The 19,980-nt window shown below is 41.4% G+C and overlaps 1 protein-coding gene across 4 annotated transcripts in view; it reads right to left on the minus strand.

Moving 5' to 3' along the window:
• The window catches only part of GOLGA1 (golgin A1), a 47,755-nt gene extending 30,081 nt beyond the window's left edge, over positions 1 to 17,674 (minus strand). For 2 of the 4 annotated variants that reach the window (XM_018055760.1, XM_018055758.1), the window contains exons 1-10: positions 17,549 to 17,674; positions 16,670 to 16,719; positions 15,516 to 15,815; positions 10,120 to 10,210; positions 8,041 to 8,115; positions 6,889 to 6,986; positions 5,366 to 5,398; positions 3,152 to 3,280; positions 2,491 to 2,660; positions 1,914 to 2,025 (exon numbers count right to left, since the gene is read on the minus strand). In XM_018055760.1, coding sequence (XP_017911249.1) covers positions 1,914 to 2,025; positions 2,491 to 2,660; positions 3,152 to 3,280; positions 5,366 to 5,398; positions 6,889 to 6,986; positions 8,041 to 8,115; positions 10,120 to 10,210; positions 15,516 to 15,650 — 843 coding nt within the window. In that variant the 5' untranslated portion in view covers positions 15,651 to 15,815; positions 16,670 to 16,719; positions 17,549 to 17,674. Of the gene's footprint in view, positions 1 to 1,913; positions 2,026 to 2,490; positions 2,661 to 3,151; positions 3,281 to 5,365; positions 5,399 to 6,888; positions 6,987 to 8,040; positions 8,116 to 10,119; positions 10,211 to 15,515; positions 15,816 to 16,669; positions 16,720 to 17,107; positions 17,362 to 17,548 lie in introns of those variants that run through there. The other 2 variants (XM_018055759.1, XM_005687130.3) reach the window with 2 other exon arrangements.

The following is a 19,980-nucleotide window of genomic DNA, read 5'->3' on the forward strand; positions in this document are numbered from 1 at the left end:
AAATGTTCACTGTCAATAGCACGGATAAATAAACTCTAGCAATTTCACACTATACAGTTGAGAGAAGATTAAATTATAGCAGCACGTGTCCATATGAATGTGTCTCAGGAATATAATCTTGAGCACAGAAAGCTAGTGTTAGAAAAATACATACAGCATTTTATTTAAGCCTGGTGAGCTGCAGTCCATGGGGTTGCGAAGAGTTGGACATGACTTGGTGACTGAACAACAAGCATGATACAGGAAACAAGATGATGTTTAGGGATAAAATTATAAAGCAAAGCAAAGAAGTGGAATAATTTCTGGATAGGCTGACTTAAGAAAGAAATGGGATAGAATAGACAGGGCACACTGAGAATCTCAAAGGTAAACATTCCTTTTCTTAACATGGCAGGCGGGAATAGCAGCTAGGTGGGGGTTCATTAGCTTGTTACACTTTTGATCTTACTTACGTGTCATAAATACTATTTTGTATCTACTCAGTGTTAACAAGGACAACACAGAAACTGACTCTAAACTCCTTTTTATGAGAAAACTGCCCTTCCTCTAGCGCAGTGTTGATGACTGACAACATCGGCTACTTAGCTGATTAGGCTAGAAACCCAGTAATCACCCCAACCTTTACTCTCGCTCTTCTCCTATATTTACCACGTACCAAGTAGGTCCGTCTCTTCACTATTTCTTAAATTTGTCTTCTCTCCCATTGTTTCCACCCCCAACTCTTGTCAAAGCCACCATATTATGCCTGGCCAATGCAAGAGCTTCCAGCTGGAAACCCTTTCAGTGTTTCCTCTAACAGCCAAGCAACTCCCTCCCTTGCTGTGTTACCCTTCCAGCCTTCTTCCACTTCCTTGAAGGTGCCACTCAATTTACTGCCTCCAGATGTTTGGGTTCATGGTTTGTGCTATTCTCTATTTAAAATTCTCTACCATCACCGCCCCCACCACCCCGCCTGCCTGCTTCAGCAGGTCATCTCAGTTCAAGCATCACTTCCTCAAAGGAAGTGTTCCATGACTTCAACGCTAGACCTGATTTGATGCCCTCTTAAAAGATCTCACAGCGTCCTGCAGTTTTCCTTCACAGCAGGCATTATAGTTTGCAATTATCTATGTGATTATTGATTAATGTCTCACTGCTCCTCTGGACTAAGTTCTGCAAGGGCAAGGGTGATTGATGTCTGTTTTTCTCAGCCTAGTATTTATAACACCTAGCACAGAGCACAGTGCTTGACACATAATAAAGCTCAAATTATAGTTTTAGAATAAATGAGTTAGCTTAGTGGGACCAGAGTCTGGAAAGTTAGTTTTTCCAATTATGAAATGAGTGGATGGTTCTAACTGATACCAAACAGTTCCACAAACCCCAAAGCTTTATGTCTGTTATCCTCTCCACTCTCAAAGTCCCAAATGTATTCTGTACCCTTCTGTCTTTTTTGCTTTCGGGCTGTTCTACCCGTCCTTGAAATTCCAATTACTCTAGAAGAGTTCCTTGATTACCGCACTGAAAATGCACTCTCCCTATGGCACACATCCTGCATTTGAAAAATCTAATTCACTTATTTGGGACTTCTTGAGATGTGAATTTTTTTCTTGTCAAACAGAAAGGTTTGACTTCTATAAGGAAACAGTAAGCTTCTGAGACAAAACACCATAGGTATCTAGATTTTGTTTGATGTGGAGATGAACCTTATATCACAGACATTCACTTAGGTAAGATCTATTCATTGGGTGCTCCTTGTTGTGAGGCAACTAAGCCCATCTGGAGGCAGACTTGTTACACCGGGAACTAGGGCACTGTGGGTTGCATGAGAAACAGAAGCTTCACCAGACACTCTGGTGCAGAAATTTTTGCAGGTTTAGTTTTTACCCCATTCATGAATCCTAGGAACTCAGGTCCATTCCTGGTACTCTTACCTTTTGCAAATCAGTGGAAAGTTGCTGAATGAATGCTTGGAGCTCCTGTTCCTTTTGCTCCAGGACTGTGATCTTATTTTCTGCACCTGTTTTTGAAGCTGTCACATGATCTCTTCATTGAAAGAAAGCAGATAATGAACAAATTTGAATATCTCATCTAAGACACATTCTTCCACAGGAAAAACACACATGGTTCTTTACATGTCGGGGCTGCAAACATTAGCCATGTGAAGATTATCCATGGATAAGACTCCCTGACTCTCTCTGAAGCAGAAGTCCCAAGAGAAAAATTCCACCCAGGTTTGAACAAGAAATCCTGATCTGCCTTTAGCTACTCAAACAGTTTAGCAACTAAAACAATCTAAATTGCTTGGCAGGGCTGGAGGTGTTCTGAGCTTGGCAGGGTTGGAGGTGTTAAGGTTAGGGGAGTGAGGGGTTTGGGAACGGACAAATCCCGAAGACTATGCAGAAACTAAGATCAGAAAGTGCCACAGTGAGCAATGGGGAAAGACAGGTAGGCTCAAGCCAGAGCTACACTAACACCGCTTCCCATGGGCCCCACAGACCAAGCAAGAACCTCTGCTCTTCCAGCGCTGAGTAGTGTCTCTGCAGTTCTTCCAGCTTCTGGCTTAAGTCTAACGAAATCTGACTGGAAGTCACCAATTCCTCCTGGGTGCGACTAAGTTCTCTGGTTCGTGCCTCCAATTCTTGCTCCATTTTCCCCAAGCTTTCTTCTTTTTTTAAAAGCTGATACAAAGACAGAAAGTTTCACTGGGGTACTACTAAGAAATACCCTTGCAAAAAAATCTGGACCAAGGACTTCCCTGGTGGTCCAGAGGCTAAGACTGCGCTTCCTATACAGGAAGCGCCCAGGTTTGATCCTTGGTCAGGGAATTAGATCCCACATGCTGCAACTAACAGTTCACAAGCCACAGCTAAGACCCAGTGCAGGCAAATAAATAAATAAAAACTGAAATTAAAAAAAATCTGGACCAGTAAGGCAAGTTTCTATAACATTTTTGTGAGCTTAGAAGGGATCTTATAGGCCTAGTACTTTAAAAAGGAAAAGGAAAGACATATCAAACAGAACTTCTCCATTTTAATAAATTGAAAGACATACAAATATGATAAATATCAAAGACAACTAAGGTACGTTTATCAGCAGTTAGTCATGACTAGCAAAGTCAGAGTAACTAATCATCTACTGAGGGTTTAGCTTCTAAGACAGAAATGCGCACCATGTGCTTTACTTTACTTAGCTCCTGTTGCTGGAATCCCTCTAATTCATCCATTTCATCTCTTCTTTGGAAAAGATTCAAACTCTGATTCTTCATTTCCTGTAACTGAGCTGTCAGAAACCTTTTATCCTATCCAGAAGAAGAAGACATCAGCTCAGGCAACCAGGACATGAGAAATCTGTATCATATAACCAGAATTCTTAACAATGGAAAACATTAAGGCAATTTCTTGTCAGTAGCAATAATACACGGATAATGGGAAGCTTTACGGTAATTATTTACAAAATTACCTACAAATTTTTAAAGGTAGAAATAGATTTTTTTAAAAAATGATAGTTGTGCAAAGAGGAAAAAGAGCTACAAAAGCTTAACATTTGAAAAGTGCTTCCATTTGGTTAGCAAGTCCAGATATCCATCTGACAAGTCTATCTCAGTGACATACTGAACTGGTTGAATACCATGCGTAACTGGGATAAGACTGATTCTCTTAAAACATTAGATGCATTTACGTAGAACTAGTTTCAGTTAGTACATTCAGACAGCAAGTCAACAAAAACTAGACATGACTGGAGTTGGGAGGTTACAATTTACTAAAGAATAGCTTCCCAAGATGAATTCTATTCAGAACAAACTCTGGCTATTGCAGTTTCCAATTCTTGATTGAAAAGACTTTAAAAGACTCTAAAAGTAACATTTCCAAAGATCACTATGGCTTAAAAGACCTACATAGATGTCTGATTATTCTTTCCTGGTCTGAAATCTTTCCCAACTCCTCCTGTGGCGGTGGGGGAGTGGGGAGAAAAAAGCTCTTAGGGAACCGAAGTAGATTTTATTTACTTCAGTCCTATATGCATCCCCCTTTACCATAATCTTAAAAGATGAAAAAATAGTTCAATGAGAATTTAACTGCTACAATCTTGAAGAGCTTCTTTTAAGACAAGAAAATTTTAACCTAACCCATACCTTAAAGAAGACCATCATTAACACCACATTTATACATAAGTATGTGTGTGTATATATACATATTTCTTTTAAGCACAAGTTTCTTTGGGAGATAGCTTGACTTTTCTGTAATTCTTCCCTTACATAAATATGTTAAGACATTCTGATAGCTTGCATAATCAGATTTCTTTAGAACACACAAAGAAAACTGCTGGTTTAATTGGTGTTTTATCCCAAGAATGGTGCAATAATAAAACTCATTATTTTAATAAAATTAACAGTAAATATATTTTATAGTTGAATATATCAATCTGAGAAATCATTTTCTATCATAAAGAATAAGTACTGAATGAAAAGAAGGAATGAATTAGGAAGCAGCATATAATTTGGGTTGAGCAAACTGACAATTGATTATTTTAAATTAAAATGTGTTTCTAATTGTAGGTGTGAAATTTCATTTTCCTGTTCATGTCTCAGAGCCAGGAACACATTACATAAGGCACCTACACAGTGTCATGGTGCTGGAATAATCAATTCTTCTCATCTATGTCTAGCTAAGAAGTTCTCTTATCTGCTCAGCATTAAGCCTTCAGAAATGCTCTCCTTCCCCACTGCATCCTCAAAAAGTATTCCCAGTGTTAACACTGTGTCAATCAGGGGTCTAGCAGGAAGCAGACTCAAATTAGGGATTTTGGAGTCTCATAGAGACTTTTCAAAGCTGTAGGTGGGGTAAGAAAATCCAAAAGAGATAATGTGCTAGTAGCATTGGGCATAAAGGGGGCAAAGGCATAAAGAAGAAACACAAGAAAGAGACAAGAAACACAGAAAGAGAAACTATATAGCTGAGGGTGAACCACAGGTAAAACTGAAGCTGTGACCTTTGGCCATGGGATGCAATCAAATAGAAGGGACCTCACGTGGAGATGGCTGGGGGAATAAACTTCTGATCACACTCTTCCACCCAGTTCTTTTGGTGTTCCCCACTGGCGCCCTCAATTACAAGCCAGAGGGCAACGGAGCCCTGCTGATGCAGTCCCTATGGGCCTTCAGACACACAGAGAAAGGCAGGAGATGGGTAGAGAGTACACCAAGAGGGGCAAACAACAGATCACAACTATAAACGAAGACAAGAGCTTTCCAAGTCAGTGTCTAATCACCTGGCACCCTGCTGCCAAGAAGTGGTACCAGTGTACTAGGTACTGGAGAAAGCATTTTCCAAGCCCCAGAGAAGAGGCCAATATTCACAAGGAGACAAAAATAAGATGAACTAACCTTTTCAAGCTGATCCACTTTTTCTGACCATTCCTAAAACAAAACAATAAAGAAGTACAGTTTCCAGGCAAGAGTATCAATAAAATCAAGATATTCAGAAAACAAAATAACCCTCCCACCTCTCCCAAAGCAACATATCAATCAAACAAAATAGCACATTAAAAAAAACACGATGTTGGCTTAACAGTAAGAAAGCTAAGAGTCCTAAAAGGAGAAGAAAATGAATTTTATATAAAATTCTAGAGCACAAATATAAGCCAGAAAACTTTTACAAAGCAGAGCACATAAAGCTATATAGCTCTTCTGATGCAGCTTTCACCTTCTTTCTGAGTCTCTATCTCTGAGTACTGTTATTATTTCTTAGGAGTGGGTGGCAGGGAGTAGCTGAGTTGGTAACTCTGCAGTTGATACTTAAAAATTAATTTACTGAGAAAGAGGTGAACAGGGTGGTCTTCAGGAGTCCCTGATCATTATTTTCCTTCTCATTTTAATTTTTACCAATATCCTTCATGCCATCTGATAAAAGTTAAAGAAGAAAGGATTATGCCTCTTATTCACCAATCACAGAAGAGGGTAAAAAATAACCATTGGGACAAAAGGCTATATCCTAATTGCCTACAATCAAGTCCACCAATGCTAGATTATTTCTTCATTTACATTCACACCACAGTTATTCACTAAATATTGGTGAATGATGTTTTTTCCTAGCTGGTTAATGTCTGAGATGACTAATACACACTGTAAAACAAGCGTTATCATTATAATGCAAGCATGCTAAGTCGCTTCAGTTGTGTCTGACTCTGTGCGACCCCATAGATGGCAGCCCACCAGGCTTCCCTGTCCCTGGGATTCTCCAGGCAAGAATACAGGAGTGGGTTGCCATTTCCTTCTCCACAATCATTACAATATTTGATGTTTATCCTAAATTTAAAATGCCACTGAACAAAATAAACTTTATAATTACTGTAATAACCAGTAATAGTATTATTTTCCTTTTCTACTGTCATTTATTCAGCATCTTTCAATGGATGGTTCTATTGAGGTTACAGAAATTCCTCTCAGTCTAGCTGGCTGGGGAAGAAGAAACTTGGGACAAACGTTGTAAGAACTATGTACATCATGGATGATCACTAGCTTAATAGCACCTTCTCCACTATATCAAGGTAAGTGCTTTGGGACAGGCTTTCAGACAGGTTTTTGGAGGGCAGAGATTCTTTTTTCCCTCATCTTGGGGGGAGCTCATCACCAGATTATGGACATACTACTTCTTTTCCTTCTCTATTTTACACAGCTACACAGTTGGAAAAGGATACTCACATATGGACACATTCTACGATCAGAACTATAAAGTTTCTGGATAATTTCCCACCCTACAGCCAAATGAACTTTCAAAGAACTTACAAAGCACAATCCTTTTCTCCTAGATTGTACATATTTCCTACCAGGTTTATGGCATGAGTTTTGAAAGCACGTCGCCAAGTGAGACTTTCCCCCCAGTCTGGGCAGTGCCACACGTAAAATACCTGGTCCTTTCTGGCCAACGCCAAAGCCAGCCCTTCTGCCATCCTGGCTCTGTTGGCCTGGAACGTCTCATTCTGCTCTTGGAATTTCCTCATGGAAGCTGTTAATAAAGAGGCTCTCTTTGAGATATGGAGATATTTCAGAAACAGCGTGACAAACAGCCCATGTGATTGTAACACCTAACAAAAAAGGCCACGGTCACAAAAGTGGATTATGAGACTGGGAAAAACCTGACCCATCTTGACTTTCCCAGAAGCTTTCGGCCTTAGTAATAGACCTCAGTTCTGTTTTAGCTTGTTTCCTATTGGTTGCTGTTGTTATAGTCAAGTATACACATTTAGGAAGATGTCAAAGGGTACTTTTAAAATGATACAGTGATAGAACACTGAGTCAGGCAGCCTGCCAGAAAACACCAGTGCTATTGCTAAGTGATGGCTACTACTATTTAATAGAATTTAAACAAAAGTCAGAACAAAGCAAAACAAACCTTTCTTTCACTTTATTTTCCTTAAAAAATTATTTTTTTTAGCACATATTATACCCATAAAAAATAACTTTCTACTTCTACTAGCATCTTTCTTGGATTGAACCCAAAGGAAAACATATAACTTAGGGTAAACTAAACAAAATGTATGTCCACTGTTGGAGGAGTGATGACAGAGATTTCCCCCAGTTATTGAACATAGCAGATACGAAGCTATGGCTAGAACCAAAGTTTCTTAATCTAGGCCCATGGACAGGCACTAGATTTTCCTAAAATCTAAGGGCAGCCCACAAACCAGTTAACTGGATGATACACATAATATCCTTCTCCTAAGAAACATGCCCATAAGACAACATAAGTATGAATTATATGCTTATAGCTATCAGATAAATGTTATATCAACTCAATTAAGAAGTGTGCTGCTGCTGCTGCTGCTGCTGCTAAGTCGCTTCAGTAGTGTCCGACTCTGTGCGACCCCAGAGACGGTAGCCCACCAGGCTCCCCCATCCCTGGGATTCTCCAGGCAAGAACACTGGAGTGGGTTGCCATTTCTACTCATATAATAAAGACTTGAGCTATGATGAAAGGCAAAGTTAACCATACACTACTGTTTTGTTTCAAAAAATTAAACCCTGGAAAGATTGAAAAAAGCAGGAAAAAAAATACGTACAATCCTGGTGTTTTTCTAAGGCAATTTCAAGCTTCTCTTTTATCTTCTGCAAGGTGCGGACCTGTTCAGCATAGTCTTGGGTGAGGAGTGTGACGCACATACCAGGCATGGACAAACATCAGGAAAGGAAGTTAATTAAACAAAACAAACAAAAAAAAATGAATGAAAATGATGATGATTTTCTCAACCTGAAAACCATTCCTGTTAAGGAAAGCTGGGCAGACAGCCTCCCATTAACAATGAACAACACAGGCAAACAAGTATAGTACAAACTACCCACAGTGTAAATGTTAACTACAATCAGGCAGATTTGTTTAGCCTGGAGAAAAAACAAGAACTGGGCCTGGTCTGGTCATCACAGATGCCCTGCCACAAAAACCACTATTATCTCATTACTGAAATTCAAATCTCAGTTTACACCGACCTTCCCACTCTTGGCAGTAGGACAGATCAAAGGGAATTCACTGAACAGCTCACTTACAGTCCACACAACTGAGTGACAGTGGTCAGGACAACAGCAAAAACCTTACCACAGCAGTGCCTCTGCAATAAAAGCACTGAACTCTCCAGAATAAAGTCAGCCACAGAACTGAGTGGCCTATGCCATACTAAAGGTGAAAGTCAGAATTAATTACCTGGGTAGCCAAAGAAGATAGTATGGTATAGCGGAAAAGTAGGCAGGCTCTAGTTCAAATCCCAACTGAGTCAGTCCTTAGCTGAGAGACCTTAAGCAAATGACTGATCCTAAGTATTAGTTTCTTCATTTATGAAATTATGGTATTAACTGTATCTACCAGAAAGGATGTATTAGATAATAAATGGAATGTTCTATTGCCTTAATTAGATAATAAACTAAGTGCTTTAGGCAAGTGGGACACAATGCCCAATAAAGGGTAGCTGCTACTGTGGTTGTTCTTCTTATTCATACTGAGCCTAGGACGTAATTGCACTTAATTAATGTCAGTCTTCTTGCCTGTCCCTTCTCTAACATCAGTCAAGCCCAAACAATTTAGGGAAGATGCATATTACCTTACAGCTTCCTCCCCAACATTGAACAAGTGTAAAGTTATTTCACCTCTGTTACTGATACTGCTTACAGGCAGAGGTCACAGGATAATAACACTTGAGTTTCAAGCAGACTGTAGTGAAAAGCAGGGACTCTAGCATCAAGCAAATCTGTGTTTGGATTCCAGCTCTATCACCTACTACTTGTGTGACCTTAATCTCACTAAGTCTTGTTAGGCTAGAGTGAGAACAAAATGAGATAATGGGCTGTTTAGCAGCTGTGAGTTACACTACGGGCCTTGATAACTACACACACACAAATACCTCACATACAACTTGGCGAATTCTGTAGTCTGTTGCTTTCTTTCCAGTAAAATGGGCATAAGGCCAAGAGACAAAAACAAACAGAAACCACTGACCACTTCACAGGCTGAAGCTTTCAAAATGTATCCACTGGCAGAAACCAAAATAAGAACTCACAACTCTATTACAGACATGCCCTGCTCAGGCAAAGAATATAATGGGAGTTGTGTAAACTGTAAACTGCACACAAAAGACATAATGAGAGTTACAGCTTCTATAAAGGCGCTGAAGTTTGAAATACCGCTAAAAAGTAGCCCAAAGACCCAGAATGATATTACACAGGTGATATGCGTCTGAGCAAGTGGCAATGTAGCACCAAACTGTGTCAGGTGCTGAAGAATCGAGTATCTATAGACCAACCCATGAAAATGCTATCTTTAGCCCTTTCCGCCTGAAGCAAGCTCGGCCAATGGGAGAAAGGGGGCTAAATCTACATACAATTTTTAATACATTTATATCCACAGCTAGAAATCTCAGGAGCAGAAAAACGTAAGTTATTTTAACTTTAAAACTTCAGTTTTGGATTTACACTATTCAATACACTAACAAAAGAAGGGAATAAGGAGGGTACAAGTTGCTCCTTTTTGACTAAGAAGATCAAAATATGTCAGAATAACTGTAAGGTTATGCCATGTGGCTTTTAAATAGGGAGAGAGGGTCAGGTGCAAGGCAATTTTCCCTTGGTTGCTTCTTATAAGTTCCTGGACATACCAGAAAGTCTGGCCTCTAGTTTCCGTATCTGTTCATTCCTTCTCAAAAGCTGGGATGAAAGATCTTCTCTGGAGCTGCTTCCGTCAGAAGCCTGTTGAGACAGAGACACTGTATTCATATATGGATTTTCAGCAGCGTGAGACCACATAACCAGAAAGAGACAGCTCTTATTTCAGGTTTGGTTACCCTTTAAGGAATCACCTAAAAGCTTCTCTACCTATAAAGAAGCAGCAACAGTCTTTCCATCTATAAAGTGAGGAGATACAAGATGCAAGACAGAGAAACTGTGTCTGTGTGTGTACATGGTATTGGAATACCCGGTGGGAACAAATCCATTATCTTCCCGACCCAGGAATTGAACTGGGGTCTCTTGCACTGTGGGCAGATTCTTTACCAGCTGAGCTACCAGGGAAGCCCATGATCACATTGTACCAAGTATGTAATACAAAAAATATATTTTCAGATAAAAAAGTAAATCACTTTATTTTCCCAAAGGTAAAATCCTGGGGTAAAGGGAGGAAGGTTCTTTAGCAAGGGATTGAAGGCTGGATGGTCTGGTACTGGGACTTTACTGGTGGTCCAGTGGCTGAGAATCCGCCTTCCAATGCAGAGGATGTGGGTTTGATCCCTGGTCCAGGAACTAAGATTCCACATGCCCCAGGGCAACTAAGCCTGTGTGACAAAATGAAAGATCCCAAACACCGCAACAAAGATCCTGCATCAGACAACTAAGAATCAATGCAGCCATAAATGAATAAATATTTTAAAAAAGAATCTATCACTGACATTGATAAAGTTTCAGTATCTTCATCTATAAAACAAAGGGATATCAATCTATGGTTCTAAAATGAGTCAAAACCTTTAGCAGATAATATATATTCAGTTAATTATTACATTAATGAGACATCAAATTTTCCCAATAATCTAGATTATTAAAACATATGGGTACTATTATTACTTTGGGCAATGTTTACTACTGCTAATAAGTAAATCACTTTATCTTCCTACATTTGATTAAGAAATTTTAAAAATACAGAAGAATAGGGAGAGTGGTTTACTTAACATTCTCTACTTTTAACAACTGCTGATTTTTCCCATATTTGCTTCATCAAATTTATATATAGTACTTTAAATCACTTTTGACAAACACTTATAAAACATAAGAACATTTTCCTTTATAGCCACAATACATTATACCTAAAAAAATTAAAAATAATAGTATCTAATATCCAGTCCTCAGTCTTCCCCATTTATTGCCAAAATGAGTGGTTCAAAAATTCATTTAAAATATTTATTTATCCATCTACCCATTTGCTCATCCAACATTTATGGAGACCCAGTCACAGGAAGGGTTAAAGGGGCTTTCAGGAGGTGGCAGGCCCAGGCTGAAGTCACATCATCACCACTTATAATCTATAAGAACTTGGACCAGTTGGTCAACTTCTCTGTGGACTGGGTTCTTCACATGTAAAATGTGGTTAACAGACATAATCGGCATCACAGAGCTGTAATGAGGAGGTAAACAAATCAAAACCTGTCAGGCCTAAAACAGAGCCTGGCACATAATTAGCTTTAATACACAGTAGTAGAAATTATTATTGGTACTGAGACACCTATTCTTAGTATTGTTTTCAGCACTGCGAATAGTGATGAAAAGCAGTCCCTGTCTAAAACAGCAGCACTTGCAGCAGCTACTAATTACTAAGTGCTTAAGAGCCAGGCACTACTAAGTGTTTTATACACTATGCAGAAGAGTTCATGCCGTAGGCCCGAGACTGCTATCCTTGGCAAAGCCAGCTTGTAAGGGGAGCCCCTGGCTAGCCCATGGGAACTTAGATTTTGCAAGGGTTCCCACCATTCCTGATAAGAATGGCTCATGGTACCTAAACCAATTGTGCAAAAAATGTGATTTATGCCTAACATGTGAAAGGTTGCTGCTACGAGCCGTGAACAACACTGGGATTTATGGCCTCCAGAGGAGATGAATTTGATCTGGGACCAGAGACGAGGCTTGATCACTCAGAGCTTTTGTGCAGCAAAGTTTTATTAAAGTATAAAAAGAGATAGAGAAAGCTTCTGACGTAGACATCAGAAGGGAACAGAAAGAGTGCCCCCATGTTAGTTTTCAGCATGAAGTTATATATCTGTTAGCAAGCTGCAGAGTTGCACCAGGGCCCCTCACCCCCTCACTCCAACATGCATTTTGAGATAGCACTGGCACAGGTGAGTCACCCCCACCCCCCATAAACCAATTGACATGAATCTTGAACAAAGGCAGATTTCCAAGCAAATACAAAATTCATTAACATGGCTTAGGAAAGACATTTCCATGAGAAAAAAAGCATGGTTAGCTCAAGGTGTGAGATAAAGTTAAGTTCAGGCAGAACCAGCTGTCGCCATGATGATACAGGATTAGAAGAGAAAAGAAAACAGAAAAAAAAGTTTGCCACTTGTAGTTTATTTCCTCCTGCCACTTGGGGACCTCTGGCCTCCCTACTGAGGCTATTAACCCTCTCACGTGTCCTCCTTCTAGAAGTCTGGAATTGTGGTAAATGCTAGGCAGAAGGTGCCTATATGACTAGCCTCCAGTAAAATTCCTGAGCACTGAGTCTCTACTGAGCTTCCCTGATAGACAACATCTTATCCTGTCCTGTCACAGTTCCTTGCTGAGGGAAGTAAGTGTGTCCCAGGCAACCCCCCTGGAAAGGACTCCTGGAAGCCTGTGCCTGCGTCCCTCCAGATTCTGCCCATGCACATTTTCCCTTTGCTAATTATGCTTTGTTATAAATGTTTTCACTGTGATAAATGATAGCAGTGAATAAAACTATATGCTGAGTCCTGTCAGCTCTTCTAATGAATAACTGAACTTAGGGGAGAACCCTCCCCCCACGACTCTGCAACACACTTACTTTAATAAAGATGGGTATTGTTCTTATTTTATAGATGAGGAAACTAAGGCATAGGAAAGTGAAAAAGACTCGCCCAAGGTCACACAATAACAGGAGAGCCATCAAACCCAGGTCTGCCTCCCTAACCTGACCTGGGCTCCCAACCGCTACTTTATTGCCTCTCAAGAAGCTCCCAGTTTAGTGGAAGAGACAAAGAAGCAGATCATCAGAACAATGCAGTGTAATAGGTGCTATTACAGAGGATGAAAGGGTCAAGAGACCAGATTCAGCCAGGAGGGATGAAGGTTAGAGGGGGTGAGGGGGCAGGTCAGGTCAAGAGGGCTTCCTGGAAGCAACATGTGAGCCAAGTCTTGAAGGATGAACAAAATCTGCCAGAAAAATGCAGGAGTGAGAAGAGGGGATAGGAGAAATTCCAGAGAGGAGACAGCATATGTGAACATTTGTAGGCAAGATGGGAAGTTGTCTGTTCCATAAAGTACAGTAAGTTCAGTATGGAGGGAGCACAGGGTGTAGAAAAGTAGAGTGAGATAAGATGGATGGGTGAGCTGTATCACGACCACAGGGGTTAACCATTATATGTAACAATGACTTTGCACTTCATCCCGAAGATGATGGGAAGCTACAGAGAAGTTTTAAGCATTGGAGAGACATGAACAGATCTGTTTTGGGGAGTTAATAGAGGCAGGGAACCCAGATAGCCTACCACATTTGTCCAATTAAGAAAGACGGCTTAAAATAAAAAGAAAGTAAAACTTCCTTGGTGGCTCAGCTGTAAAGAATCCACCTGCCAATGCAGAAAATACAGGTTTGATCCCTGAGTCAGGAAGATCTCCTGGAGAAGGAAATGGCAACCCACTCCTGTATTCTTGACTGGGAAATCCCACGGAGAGAGGAGCCTGATGGGCTACAGTCCATGGGACTGCAAAGAGTCAGGCACGGCTCAGCAATTAAACAACAAATGGACTACCAGTAAGTGGAGTACAAAGGGTAAGTTTGAGACAGGAGATGGAAACCAAAATACTTGCTGACAGAAGAGACACCAAGAAGTGAAGAAGAGTCTACAATGTTGCCAAGCTTTCTTGCTGGTGACCTGGGGGACAAAGGTACGCAGGTGGAAAGAGAGTTAATGAACTCAGGACTTGAAATACCAGAGGAAAGGTGCCTGGAGAGAGATATGTAATGGAAATCAAGGGTCTGGAGACAGGGAGTGAGGATCAGAATCAGAATCTGAATAAACTGAAATAGATAACTTCAGAAGTCACACAGCAAAGTATTTCCTGGATTCAAGCCAATCTCTATACCTGGAATACATTTGAGATGAGAGACTTCATTTAGAGAGTCAGCATGATGCCAAGGCAAGTACCTCTGCCAGAGAACTCAGCATTAAAACTACATCCTTCAGCCTGGTGCTCAAATGTGCATTTATGTTTCCTGTTGAATACAGGAGCCAATGATAATTTAGATCTGGTAATCTACTGTTCCACCCCAATAACCTAATAGCTTCTGCCATGTAATCTGACCTGAACAGGTAGCATAAGAGAGGAGGTCGACTCATCTGACCATGGAAACAACTCAAGTATCTATCACCAGTAGAAGACAGAGACAAAGGCCAGAGTGTCACACAGCAGTAAAACTAAATGAACCATGTGCAGTGCATTGTTCTTATAAAGTCTGAAAATAAGCAACAGGTTGTTTATGAATATACATGTATCTGGCCGGATACTTTAAAAAGCAACGGAACGACATACACAAACTGTAGGACGGGTTATCTGAAGGGGAGGCAAGGGAAGGGAACCAGGAAGGAGGAGCACACAGTGCTGATAAAAATCTAGTTCTCTGCCTAAGCGACAGACTTACAAACCATCCATTTTATTTTTATGCCTTATATAATATATTTACATCATATACATTCTTTTACATATATCAAGCATTATAAATAACTTGTTTTAACTTATCTGACTTTAAGAAGATCCTGTCATATGCCACAGACACAATTTTAATCCTAAGGCATGATACTTACTTAACACAGCATTCTCAAATCTTTCCAACTACAAAGGTACTTAACAAATAAGGGACAATGTGCAGCCATCGGTGCCATCTTTTCATCAATTTTCCCATAAAAACAGTGGTAATTCCCTGGCTAATTCCATGCCAAATGCACAGACTTCATTAAGTAACAATGACTTAAAGTATATATATATGTGCAGAGACAACAGGCCAAGTACTCTGAGAAACAAAATACAAAAGATGATGCACAAGGCTTTATATAGATGGAAAAAAGAGTACAAGAGGAGAAAGTAGAGAACATGGAAAGAGACCCGCGAAAAAAAAATAGAAAAGCACCTCAGAGTAAGAAGAATCAGATATAAACTACAAATCATCTTTGCAATTTTAAAAGAAAATACTTACCGGAATGATTTCGTGAAATACTATTTTTTAAATATAATGAGGCTGTACCAAATATTAAGAACTACAAAAGGTACTTACAAAGTCATCTCCTGAGTCAGCTCCCATAGAGGCAACGGACTCTTTGCTCACTGATCGTGGGATCCTAGTAGCACCTCCTGGCCTCTGAGCGACAGCAGTCTCTTCTGCAATTTTCTTCTTCAGTTTTGCAAACATTTTGCTGTGTGGCTATCCTGTACTTATGACCAGTGCTTGAACCGCTACAACAATCGTTAGGCCAGCAACCAGGAATTCCGAGACAGATGCCTAAAAAGGTCCAGTTATCCAAACTAGCTGCATTCCCACTGAAATGTGGGCCAAAGGCTTGTGGCACAGGAGTATCTATAAATCAGATGAAAGAGAGCTCTAAATTAAACATCAGAGAAATTTCTTATCTGGGTTGCTTTGTTAAGCTTAGGTTTCAAAATTAAGTTTCACAATTTTACATGCACACTTACTAGGACACAATTACTAAACATTTACAAAGCACTCAGGTGTGACAGGCGCATATACAGATAAGAAAATCCAGTTTTAGGGAGGTGAAGTAATATGCCAAAGACTGTGTGGCTAAAGTGCAGTGCTTTGGAACCCAGGAACCCACAAGTCCTTACTCTTTTTTTAAATTACATCACATTGGCTGTGGCATACAACACATTAAGTAAAATTTCCCAGGGGAAACATTAACATAATGTTTTTGAATTCTTCCCCTATTAACTATGACTACAGTTTAGACAAAAACATGTAACTCAACACAGGGAAAAGATGTAATGTTCTGATGTTCCAAGATGGTGTGGAATCAGCTGTTCACTAGAAAATGTTGACAACTTTTTTCTAAAAAAAATATAGGAAAGCCAGCCAACTACACTGTATCAGGAAACATCCTTAAACGTTTCCTGGAAACGTTGTGTGGTTTTCTTAAAGAGTGATTAAAATTACCTCGTTAGTTTCTTTTTTGTACGATGTTTTCTATGATACTACACACCAGATTCAAACATCTTTTCCTCCTATTATGCATGAAACATTAACATTCTGGTTCCAACCTTATGTTTTCTGGCGGATATCCAAGCTCTACTCTAAGACCTCTAATGATGAAGCTCTAAGAGCTACAAATGACTGCTTACCACTTGTGAGCATCCATTTAAGTCTGTACAATTCTTCAAAAGTTTACTGTCAATGTCCGTAAACCACCTACTCACCTGGCTTATCTATTAGATTTAAAACAGCTTGGAGGTCAAAGCTTTCTGTCCTGCATGAAGACAAAGATAAAATGCATTGGATATTTCCTCTCAAGTGTAAGGTCAAAATGTTGGGGGGAGGGGCAGAGTGGAAGAAGAGGGAGAAAGGATCAAGGCGGGGGGTGGGGGGAGAGAAAACCTGTTATTACCATAATCCTCAGTGGTCTACGTACTCTCTCACTCTGGTTTTTGCATTTGTGATTTGCCTAAGAGTTTCACTTAAAGGCACAAAGAACAGAATCTCTCATTGTAGTAAGCGGGTAAACTCATTTCGCCTTGGGAGCCGTGAGCACAACAACTTCAATGAGATTAAGGTTTTCCCAGGGCCAGTATTTATTTCAGTTGATTCTGACAGTCACACACTGTTTACCTGGCCAGAACCCCAGAGCCTTGACTCACATTCAGAAAATCGCTGATTAAAAGGACGGCAAAGTTGGAAGACGGCTGCCAAATGCTCGGGGGGCCAGACACCTGCCACGGCAGTTTGGATCCCACTCACTCAGGCTCCTCCCAGACCCACCCGTAAGTGGACTGTCAAAGCCAGGAGGAACCCAATGTCTCTCCCACTTGACAGCAGGGAACTAAGACCCAGAAAGGAAGAGTGACTTGTCTAAGGTCGCGCAGGTGGCGGGGGGCAGTTCCGGGACCCCAGGTTCCAGATTCCCAGGCCGAAGAGCCCGCCTCTGCCCCCACCCTCGCTCTGTCCGGCACCCTGGCACTGCCCCCCCACCCCCACAACTTGGGTCTTGGGCAACCCAGTCGGCGCCGCTTTGGGGGCACACGGAGGCCACCGAGGGAAACAGAGGCCTGCTCCCATCTCCGGCCCCCACCCCCGCCCACCTGCCGCTCTCTGGGCAGCCGGCAGAGCCCCGCCTCCGGGGCCTCTCGTGAGCGCCGGCCCGCGTCACCAGCCCCCACAGCCGGCCGGCGAGCAGAGCAGCGACCCGGAACCGCACTTCCACCAGCGCGCCGGAAGTGGCTGCGCGCGGGGCCGGCCCACCGCGCGCATGCGCCTGAGCGTGGCCTCCGCCAGCTTCGGGAAGGCGGTTGGACCGGAACCGCTGGAGGGCGCGGGCACAGGCGCGGGGCTGGCCGCTCCCTGAGGCCGGCCGGCCACGTCAGCAAGCGGCCAGACCCGCGTAGGAACAGTGGGTACCAGAAGCCTTTCTTTGCCTTTTGTTTCCAAAATAGGGGACGGTGCGGAGCAGGGGGAGTGGTAGGAGCCTGGTGGCAAAAGAGAAAGAACCGATGGCTGCGGTGGTGCCAACTTGTTTCATAGAAACCTCAGGCCGTGCCTGCGTTGGGCCGACCCAGAGTTTCATTTCCTGTCTGCACCCCAGTCTGCACCCTGCATGTCCCTGTCACCTTCCTCACTCGGGAGCTTGTGGCTCCATACATCAGTGTTGGGAACTCGCGCTTTGTCACTTGTGTTTTGTGCCTGTGATCTACTGTAGGCTACACATTTTATATTGCAATCCAAGTCATTGAAAGAAAAGTTTTCAGAATCTTCAGTCAGTTCAGTCGCTCAGTCGTATCCGACTCTTTGCGACCCCATGAACCGCAGCATGCCAGGCCTCCCTGTCCCATCACCAACGCCCGGAGTTTACCCAAACCCATGTCCATTGAGTCGGTGATGCCATCCAACCTCTCACCCTCTGCCGTCCCCTTCTCCTCCTGCCCTCAATCTTTCCCAGCATCAGGGTCTTTTCAAATGAGACAGCTCTCTGCATCAGGTGGCCAAAGTATTGGAGTTTCAGCTTCAACATTAGTCCCTTCAATCAACACCCAGGACTGATCTCTTTTACAAAGGACTGGTTGGATCTCCTTGCAGTCCAAGGGACTCTGAAGAGTCTTCTCCAACACCACAGTTCAAAAGCATCAATTCTGCACTCAGCTTTCTTTATAGTCCAACTCTCACGTCCATACCTGACCACTGGAAAAACCATAGCCTTGACTAGATGGACCTTTGTTGGCAAAGTAATGTCTCTGCTTTTTAATATGCTGTCTAGGTTGGTCATAACTTTCCTTCCAAGGAGTAAGTGTCTTTTAATTTCATGGCTGCAGTCACCATCTGCAGTGATTTTGGAGCCCAGAAAAATAAAGTCAGCCACTGTTTCCCCATCTATTTGCCATGAAGTGGCATGACCAGATGCCATGATCTTAGTTTTCTGAATGTTGAGCTTTAAGCCAACTTTTTCACTCTCCTCTTTCACTGTCATCAAGAGGCTCTTTTACCATTGTTATTTAGCACACTCAATCATTAGAAAAACCACACTAGTGTCAGCACACTACTGCGTTCATTTCACTAGTCACGAATGGGCCTCCAACTTTGGACAGATGAAGGAAGTCCAGACAGTAAAACTGCCTTGTACAAAGTTATAGTACAAACTGGTAGCCTACATCGGGTCTCCAGACTCAACGCCAACTGAGGCAGACATTCCACACTGAAGTTCTATGTGTTTCTGCCCAAACCCAACTCCAGCCAGAGCGCCAGCAGCTTCACCTCAATCCCCTGAAACAATCCCGCCCTCAGCATTTACCAGTTCTGACCACGAGGAGCTGGGCAGGGAAAAAACCAAGACTAGGACTCAGAAGAAATTTACAGACTGCAACAATACCAACGAATCCTAAACCTCAAATTTTTCAAGTGTCTGAAGAATTATCTGAAAGAAGCAAACCTTGTCCAGTTTACCACTTATGTTGTCAGCAATTCTGAAGAAGTAACAAAAACTTTAAGCAAATAATTTTAATGTTTATTTTTATATCGATGATACACTTAATATATATGTGAATTCAAGATACAAAATTCATTTACAAGAGTTCACACCTGATGAATGTAATCACATTCCTAGAGAGAACATTTATCAATGCAAAAATGTCTTCAATACACTGACAACAAAAATCAAATCTTCTGTAATCCTGTTATTCAATAAACATCAAAACAATGTTTAACTCTTCATCCTCTAGTACTTAAGTGCCCTCAAGGTGGTAGGCACCATGTAACAGAAGAAAACATTGGAAACTCAAGGGCCTACTGAATCCTCTGCAGAATCACAGTGTTTACTCTGAAATTCATTTAGTGAAGTAGTAGAAGGCTTGCTATCCTTTATGACAAATCACATATCACACAAGAGTCAAAAGTGATGATCAGGAAAATAAACTGTTTTGGTAACTTCTTAATTTCTAAAATCTATGACATATTAACCATAACAGACATAGCAGAAAAAGGCTGCTGAAAAGGAACACAATAAAAAAATCCTTAAGAGTATGTA

Source organism: Capra hircus, chromosome 11 (genome assembly GCF_001704415.2).
Source record: "Capra hircus breed San Clemente chromosome 11, ASM170441v1, whole genome shotgun sequence".
NCBI lineage: Eukaryota > Metazoa > Chordata > Mammalia > Artiodactyla > Bovidae > Capra > Capra hircus.